We start from the raw sequence: 9,814 nt of genomic DNA, 5'->3' as shown, positions 1-9,814 counted from the left end.
CATTATTGATAGGAAGGTATTTTTGCCATGTTGGACTGTCTGGGTGGACTGTCATGTCAGCTCTAATGGCAAAGATAACGTTTTAAGGGTATTTGTGGTCCAAAACATAGACGGCAAGGACAGTTTTGATCCTAAACATAATTAAAGGGTATATATGAGTTATTTTGAATAGTTCAAGGGTAATTTTAACCCTTTTCCGTTAATTATTATAGAGTCAAAAATCAACTTTCAACAAACATTCTAGAAACTATCGTTTGTTTCGCTTACAAAGGTCTTAATTTAATTATTTAAATTTTAGATATTAAATTAATTATTTTTTAAGGTTTGGAAGATCTTAATCATTGAGGAGTCGTTTGGTAGATAAATAAGAAATAAGTTATATATGTATTAATTTATGTATAACTTATATGACGTTTGGTAGGTAAATAAGAAATAAGTTATTTATGGATAAAATTAATACAACATTTGGTTAACAATTAAGAATTTTGCACGGATAATACATAATATAAATTATGAGAAAATCTATGTATTATTTTATGAAGTGTTTAATTATTCATATACTAGTTATTAAGGCGTCTTGAGTGGATGGTTATTTATAGGAAATAACTTATTCATTCACAAATTCTTATGTAATATTTTATGCACAGTAGAAGGTAAAACAACAAATTACTACATAACTAACACTAACATAGAAATAATAATAATGGAGAAATGATCTAATAACACAAATATTCCTACAATATTTATTATATATATTATACACACAATAACTCTCCCTATTGTTTGAAAAATGATAATTTATTTCACTATTTAATAATTCTATATCAAATTTTAAGTTAGATAAATGCGAATTATATCAGATACATATTATAATTGGTATGATTTGCATGTATCTGAATACTAGATACACAAAATAGATATGATAATGGTGAGCAAGATAGGAGAGAGGCAAATAATATTTGTCTTGTATCTCAAATACATGTGAATCATTATAGATACTAATTATATATATGCATCTAATATGATTCACGCGTATTGAGATATCAGATACGAGAGCGAGATGAGAGGGAAGCAAACAAGAATGTCTATGCATCTCAGATAAAAGCGAATCTACTTAGATATAGTGTATATATATAAAACAATTAAGATGATTATGACCTTACATATCCCAAGATACATGTATTTGGACATACCAAAATCTGATAAAATTAGTAATATTGCAAACTTAGCATGTATCCAAGTAAATAGCTCATAAACTAATGAGATTTCTATAAATTACGTAATATGATACTAGATTCACTCATAATTCCATACACTACTCATACATATATAACTCTAATCAGCTACTACACGTTCTCTTAAATAACTAATACCAACTGCATAAAATAATGCATAAACTTCCTCATAACTTATACATGTATTAATTATGCGGATTTTCAAATTATCAATCAAACGTCGTATTTATTTTAAATATGATCACCTTAATTTCTACACACCTAACAAATGTATAAGATGTATGAAAATTAATACATGGTTAATTTGTTCTTATCCATGGATCGTTTACTTGGTTAGAGTTATGTAGGAGGTATTATTGATGTAGAGATTAGTTATGAGGGAATCTATATATTTTATTTTATGCATGAATTAATTATACACATATGGGGTCATTTGGTAGGGTGTGTAGAAATAATGTTAAAAGTGTATTAATAATATTTTTGTTAGTTATTATGTATAAAATAATACATAATTTTTCTCATAATTTATACATGTATAGTTATATTATACTCTCTCTTTTCCTTTTTACTTGTCCCTCTTTATTTGTCATTTTTTGACAAATTAAGATTTTTTTTTACCTATTATGCCCTCACTTTATTTAGAGAGTTAATGTTCTTGAAAAAGATAGAACCTCTTTTAATGAGTAAATTAATTTTGAAATTCTATTAATTAATATATATAAAATGATAAACTCACTATGTCCATTATAATTTTGTTTTGATAGTTAGTACCGTGCCTACGACAAATTGATTAAGGACAGAGGGAGTACAAATTTTAAATTATCAACCAAGTATTATATTAATTTTATATAAATACTTATTTTTCTATTACTAACTTATATCAACCATTTAAATAAAAATAAATATATAGATAATTTATTTGGGCTATTAAACAATTGATTAAGGTTTAGAGGGTCTGGCCGAGTCTTCATTTGTTGGACCCACACGTTTACAGCCAAACCTCAACATGGTCCCACACGTTTACAGCCACCTCCACGATCAACCTTCATCTTTAACCTCTCCAGAGCTCCAATTCCGTTTCTGTTCGATCTCACAATGGCGACTCTCTCTTCCACCTTCGCTCTCTTCTTCTCCTTCGCACTCCTCTACTTCAATCTAATTTCAGCTTCCTTTTCTCCTCTCGATCACTACCTCATTAACTGTGGGTCCCCGGAACACACCACCGTTGACTTCGACCACCGCCGATTCACCGGAGACGTTTCCGACTCAACGGCGTCGTTTCTCACCTCCACGGAATCGATTGCACTCGCTGACCCAAACCCATGTCCTAAATCTTCTCCAATTTACCACACGGCTCGTGTTTTCACGCGACCATCTAAGTACAAGTTCGTAATCAAGAACCCTGGTATGCACTTGGTACGTCTTCATTTCCGTCGATTAAGAGGTAGTCTTGATTTTAGTAATGCTAAATTTCATGTCTTGGCAAATGGGTTTGTGTTATTTAACAGTTTAAGTGTGGAGATGGGTAAGGGTTTTGAGATAGTTAAGGATTATGTGATTGGGGTTGATTCAGATGTGCTTGTTATCACTTTTGTGCCGAGTGAGAAGTCGAATTTTGCGTTTGTTAATGCGATTGAGGTTATTTCTGCTCCTAATGATTTGATTGCTGATGTGGCTCAGCATGTTAGTTTTGATAAAAATGAGCAAATTCATGGATTATTGAAGAATGGGTTTGAAACTATGTATAGGGTTAATGTTGGTGGTTGGAAAGTTACCCCTTTTAATGATTCGTTATGGAGAACTTGGGTTACTGATGATGAGTACCTCAAGTCTGATGATGGTTCTTCAAAGGTTCACTTTGGTGGCCATATAAACTATCAAGAAGGTGGGGCGAGCAGAGAGGTTGGTCCTGATAATGTTTATAATACTGCTCGAGTTATTAGGAGTTCAGGTAATTCAATCCCCGAGTTAAAAATGACATGGACATTTCCAGTGACCAAAGGGTATAAGTACTTGGTTAGGATGCACTTCTGTGATATAGCTAGTATTGCGCGTGGTATGCTATTTTTCAATGTTTATGTGAATAACAATTTGGCCTACAAAAACTTGGACCTTACTGAAGTAACAAATAGGTTGCTGGCTTCCCCTTTCTATGCTGATTTTGTCGTTGATGGAGATAGTTCCGGTGTTTTGACTCTGAGTGTTGGGCCATCGAATATGAGTCTTCCACATGCTGTAGATGCCATTCTGAATGGGGTTGAGATCATGAAGATAAATAATTCCGTGGGTAGTTTTGATGGTAAGATTTGTGCACATGCTGTCTTGAAGAGTTGGAAGAGGGGAAATGGTAACGTCCTATATCCTATGCTAGCTGCTGTCTTCATGCTGCTGATGGCATTTGTGATCATGCATCGGAGAAGAACTGGGGTTACAGACTCTGTGGCCTGGTGGAGGTTACCCACTGAAATTCCTGAAGTTAATCTGAAATATGGCAACCAACTGTCATCTAATAAGCTCTGATGGTTCTGAAATAAGATTAAGATGATATCTTATTTTTCACTACTTCGAAACTTCTAAGGGTGCCTTTAGCACAAAGTCAGTTGTCTTGTACTGTAAGTATTCATATTTGTGTAATTAAAAGCAAATAGTAGCTGTTCTAACAGGATTGGTTTTTGATTTCCACTATTTGATATTTTCTATGTGCTATCTTTTGTATTTTCAATTTAATATTCAGAGAATGAAGAATCTGAAGGTATTATCTTCAATAAGCTTGTCGAGAAACTCTTCAATTTATTGGTGTGCATGCTTTGCAAATTTGAGTTGTGAAAAGTTGGATATTTTCGGTCATCAATTTTTTTGTTTGTTTGTGGATATTTTCACTTAATTTATGAAACTTCGTATCATTGTTGCATGCTAATCTCATACATTGTCTACTTATGCATAGAACTGGGTAGAGTTCTTGATTATTTGATAAGTTAAATAGTTTTTGTAGATAAAAAGCACCAGGAAGATGCAAAATGTACAGAAGATTGAATTAGTTCCTATGTAAAACTCGAATAACTAAATCCAAAAGCTACTTCATTTAGAACATTGTAATGTCTGCAACAGCAAGAAACAACAGGAGTGCGTCTTTCCAAACAATGCAGTCTCAACAAGAGCTGCATTACGATGCCTCAGGTTTGGGAACATGAAGAAACTGAGTGTCCTAGCAAGGCAGCAAATAAAAAAAACTATAGAAGAAAATTCGAAGCCTATGCCTTCACATCTGAAACTGAGAAATTGTACCAAAAAAACATATTCACAAGACTTAAAAAAGCATAATGACTAAGATGATTAGATTGTCACTTCAGACCAAACATCCACAATCAAAGTTTGTGATACATGCAACTCCAATTGCCATCTAATCATTTTGCACCCTGAACAAGAAAGGTTGTTATAGTAGTCTCAGAAAATACCTTATAGATGTTAGCTCTAGCTCAGGAGGATGATAGGTGATTCTCATTTGTTGATACATCAGTAATGTTTTAGTAATTAATAGCCAAGATGATGTAGGAATGAGGCTTGAACCATTTAGACTTTTGCCCCTTATCCTGCAATGATGTGGTTAGTCTGCCAGTGAAAGTGCCAAGTGTTTGCTATTGAGCACCCATCTATTCCGTAGCAAGGATTCTGTAACAGCAAAAAGATTGACCCCTACTACTGGTCATAAGTACTAATGAGGTTTGTTCATTAATTAGATCATTGCAGTACTTAAATTATTGCTCATTTCTTTGGTGCTAGAGGGAACCCCTTCTGATACACTAATTATTCTAGGAGGTATATCCAGACTTGAAAGAGTATTTTTTTTTTTTTTAAAAATAGAAGAATATTTGCGTTTTTCTTTTTCCTATTGCCTTCACAGTTTCTGTTTCTTCCACCCCTTGTCACAATATTCTTCTCTTTCCCCCCTTCATTTTTCATCCACCGCATACTTTTCCCTGTTTCCGCATATACCTGGCTTTGACCCGCTTTTATCCTATGCTGCTTATGCATTGCAATTTCAGGCATCTGTCTAATAGACCTTCCACCAAAAAAAGGATCCATTAGCATGTAAAATTCAGGATTCTGATTTTCATGTCAAAATTATCTTAATCCATTTGGGACGTGCTCTCTTTAGTTATTCTTCTTCTTTCTCTCTGCGGTGCTCGTTGCTTCCTTTCCTATTAATGACTACAGGTTGATGGTCACCTTTCGGCTTACAGCGTGATGGTATGCTTCTCATTAAGTGCCTTGGTCTTGAAGCCAAAGTGTTCAATGGTGTTCTTGATTTTCACAATGACGTTTTTGTGCTAGATGAATTCTTCAATGTTGTTCAGGGAAAAAAAAAAAGAGAAAAGGGAAAACCTCAATGTTTCAGTTTGGGCCAATCACGAGTTTGGCCCGAAGTGTTTTTGCGCTTTATAAGTTCATTCATATTCATTTCTTGCTGCTCTTACCAGTTTGATTTTTGATCAACCCTGGAAGTGAGCTAAAGGAGCTAAGCATATATTCCTTTTTGGCTTTAGCGTCATGTTTACTTTCTGAACTTGGTCCAGATTATTTAACTATCATGACTGTTGCTTGCTTCACAGTTCACTCCATTGAGGTATCATCAAATACATATCCGCTGATCATATCCTTCATCTTAAGTTCTTAACTTTATGTGTGAGCTTTATGTTCTCTTTGTTGTTTTAACTGTTAGAACACACTTCCTTACATACCATTTCCATTTATTTAAAAAAAAAAACACTTTTGCAATGCACTTCATGAAAAGGGAAATGGAACTTTTGGAGTTGCAATTCGAAAATTGACAAGTGAGACTTGCAAGTTGCATGGATAATCATTAACTAAATGTACAATTCAATCTATACAATCAACTATTCAACTAAGCCTTAATCACTAACTAGTTGGGGTCATATGATATGGAGTCTCAGTATTCTGCTCTCCAGAGATTGTTAAGCTTATCCAAATATCTTGGTGGGAGTATACACCATTTATTGGCTCAGACGGGCTATTTGAGGTTTGAACCCTTTCCATTCAAATGCTACTAATAAATTTGTCTTTTAAGGAAAATTAGCGGTTATCTAAATTTCATATCCTATCCTAGGTTATCTATACCAACAATGGTTAGACCTTAATTCCAACTAATTTTTTATTTTATTTTTTTGATGACAAGGGAAACCCGCAGCCGCTACCCTTTGGGTGCGCACAGGGTAAAACCCCCGCTCCTATGCAATAGCTCGCAAACCACATAGGAGAGGTAACCCGCACTAGGCAAGCCTGGTGCGACGAGCTCGACCCAGAAGGCAAACCCCTTGCTTTTGCTGGCAAGGGGGTTCGAACTTGAGACCTCCAACATGGAAGTCCCAAGCTCAAACCACTGGGCCACCCCGAAGGGTACCTTAATTCCAACTAATTGGTATTGCCTATATGGTTATTTTCTTCCTTAGCCAACTGGATGTACAGATGTTAACAGAATATATCACAACATGGAAGAATTCGGTAAATGTTTTGGGGTCTAGCTATGTCTAGGATTTCCCCCAAAATGAAACATTGGACAAAGCTAAACCATATACAACATAGTGTACAGTTTGATATCACTGCTTCTTTATTTTTGACAATTTCTGTAGCTAGTTGGGTAGGATTCAGAAGGTACTTTGCTGTAAATAAGGACAGTAGTTGTGCTTAATATGGACTTTTAAAGGTGGCCATCTGCAAAGCACTTGTTGTTCAGATGTTCATGTCCACGCTACGCTCATTTGATTACAAAAAGGCATTTCTGGAATTGTCTCTTGATTATTACGAAAAGGCATTTATGGAAAAGTCTCGTGGTTACTCCCTATATTATCCTTCACTTTTCTCTAATTTCTCCTTTCCTCCTATATAGAAGAAGCACTGTGAGTTATGCAACTTGATTTTTCCAAAAAAGCTATGATGTTTCTCTATTGTTTACACAAGTTCCATATCATTAGTAAATTTGAGATGGTCAAAAAGTAAGCAGGTGCTTGCTGCAAAAGCTGTCTTTCTGTCCCGATTTGGAAGCTGTATTGGACGTGGCTACACATTCATTAATGGGAGTTTCATGTTATATGCTGGTATTTGGAAATTGTTGTTAGCTTTGTTTTTGCTTGAATTGAGTCAAGGAACTGCACTTCTGTGAGGAACTTTGTTTAGCTGTTATACCTTTTATCTCTGATGGAGCTGGGGATAGAATTGTTTTTTTCTTGGTAGAGATTTCCGATCTATCGGTGGAATAAATTTCCCTTGAAAGCAATTGTTATTAGTAGAAGTATAAATATGATGTAGCTACCAACCAGAATTACGCTTCCAGAGGTGGTTGACAGAATTGGTGGTCAAGTTTATTTGAATATAAAACATCATGGAAACTTCAGGTTAGGAACTCGTTGCATTTCGTGAAAACATGGGGAGGGCAGGGTAAATGTTGCTGGAAGCTGAATGACAAATCTGGAGCTGGTTCATTTTAAATTCTATGGCTGGATTTATTTAACAAAAGTACTCTAAGAGTTACTGCAAGCTATCTGGAGTCCTAAGTGTAACGGGAAGTAGAGTTTCTTGTTTGTTAGTTTATGCTTATGGGTTTTGGGTGGGGTGGGGTGGGGTGGACAGGTGGAGGGTTCAGAGGGATATTAGCATGCCAGATAATATCAGGATGTTAACATTTTTGGTGCTTTGTGCACAAAGTACTGCGGATAGGATATGACCATTTATAACTAGGCTCCAAGGTTGAAAGGCAGCTATGGCATATGAGACTAGTACTTCATACTCTTTGAAGCCATGGACAAGGTGAACTATAGAGCTTTTTGATATAAGGAGAATCCTTTGTAGTTCAGAGTACTTCTCTGGTTCTTTTGAAAAGGATTTTTTTTTTTTTTTAAGTATTTGGTAGGACCATTTGGCACGAAGGCAACAAAAATAAGAATGCAATGAGCTGGTAAGACAACCGTTTCAGTTTATTCATCACCTTTATCTCCTCTTTTCTGGTTCTTAGCTACACACAAAACTTACCTAGTTGTTCAGAGAAACTTTTTTTCTTTTCTGGGTAGCTGTTTAGGATGCATCTTTTGAGCACATCCATTGCCAGTATACTTCTTGTTTCATGGGGTTTTCCCCATTTGTGTTCAGCAAAATATATGGACTTTATTGGTGCGTCATGGATGAAGAGGAGGCTTGCATCCAGAGTCTTGTGTGATAAAAAGGTACTACCTAAACTCAGAGATAAGTTCTACATAACGGTAGTTAGACTGACTTTGTTATATGGGGCGGAGTGCTAGTCAATCAAGAACAATCAAGAACTCTCATGTTCAAATGATGCAAGTTGGGGAGATGCGGATGTTGAGATGAATGTGTGAAGTACTAGGAGTGATAAAATAAGGAATGAGGATATCAAAACAAGGTGGGAGTGGCCTACGTGATGGACAAGATGAGGGAAGCGAGACTGAGATGATTTAGGTGTGTGAAGAGGAGATTCTCAGATGCCTTAGCGATGAGGTACGAGAGGTTGGATATAGTAGGTACGGGGATAGGTATAGAGGTACGAGATGTTGGATATAGTAGGTACGGGGATAGGTATATATAGGCCGGAAAAGTATTGGGAGAGGTGATTAGATTAGACATTATGCAACTTCAACTTACCGAGAACATGACTTTAGATAAGAGGGTGTGGATTAGGGTAGAAGACTAGTAGGTAATAAAGTCTTGCTTTTTGGCAGGTTTAGTGTTGGTGGTATCTGTCATAGTATTAACCTTATTCTTGTAGTTTCTTGCTTTTGATATCTTTCATCATATGTCGGTTATTGCACTATTTTGTTGTTAAAATTGTTCCTTTTCTAAATGCTCAGCACTGCTTTCCTTATTAGTTGCTATATTTTCTTTATTGTCATTTTTCCTTTCATAACCACTTTGATTTGCTGCACTTGAACCGAGGGTCCTTTGGCGACAACCTCTCTATCTCCGTGAGGTAGGGGTAAGGTTTGCATACACTCTAGCCCTCTCTAGACCCCACTTGTGAGTTGTTGTCGTAAAATATGTGGACTTAGTAAAAAAAAAAGGATTTTCTTTCAACAGACTGGGGAAAGTGTTGACAAGCTCAGCCAAGTACTTACATGAGATATTTGTTTTTAACCAATGATAAGAATTTCTAAGATGGTTAATCTTTGGGTAAGTTTTGTGACTTTGTAGCAGCAAATGGTTCTGCTTATTAAATTCACAAGTAGTTTTCTGTTCACCTCTTCTATACTGCTGATTCTGTTATGTGAATTTTCTTTGATTCAATCAATTTTATGAAGGCTGACGGTGTAGTGGTGTATGAGGACATCAGAAACTATTGCTGATCTTGATCTAAGCTATTTGCAGATATTGCAAAACTTCTACTAATAGATAGTCACGATTCAGTGAACAAAAGCATATTCCAAAGAAGGCGTCGTTTTTGTGGTTGTCAATTAATGGCTGAAGTCTGTGTCACTTCAGTGCAAAAGCAGGTTGGTTCATATGTATGAACTCTTTAGTACAACTAGCAGCCTTTGTTTTTTTGCCATTTGGTT

At 35.6% G+C, this 9,814-nt stretch overlaps 1 protein-coding gene across 1 annotated transcript; it reads left to right on the top strand.

The window, feature by feature from the left end:
• The first annotated feature begins 2,247 nt into the window (after window positions 1-2,247).
• LOC125815469 (probable receptor-like protein kinase At5g24010) lies at window positions 2,248-4,003 on the top strand. Its single transcript, XM_049494945.1, has one exon. The coding sequence runs from the start codon at window positions 2,331-2,333 to the stop codon at window positions 3,753-3,755; it is 1,425 nt and encodes a 474-aa protein (XP_049350902.1). The 5' UTR covers window positions 2,248-2,330; the 3' UTR covers window positions 3,756-4,003.
• Window positions 4,004-9,814: the final 5,811 nt, after the last annotated feature.

This window comes from Solanum verrucosum, unplaced genomic scaffold (genome assembly GCF_900185275.1).
Source record: "Solanum verrucosum unplaced genomic scaffold, falcon-dt-bn FXZP01000261.1, whole genome shotgun sequence".
Classification (NCBI taxonomy): domain Eukaryota; kingdom Viridiplantae; phylum Streptophyta; class Magnoliopsida; order Solanales; family Solanaceae; genus Solanum; species Solanum verrucosum.
The sequence above is the reverse complement of the archived record's forward strand: the minus strand, read 5'-3'. Positions and strand labels throughout refer to the sequence as shown.

Excerpts from the sequence above, each read along its gene's own strand:
- LOC125815469 (XM_049494945.1), top strand. The coding sequence starts at position 2,331 with ATGGCGACTCTCTCTTCCACCTTCGCTCTCTTCTTCTCCTTCGCACTC.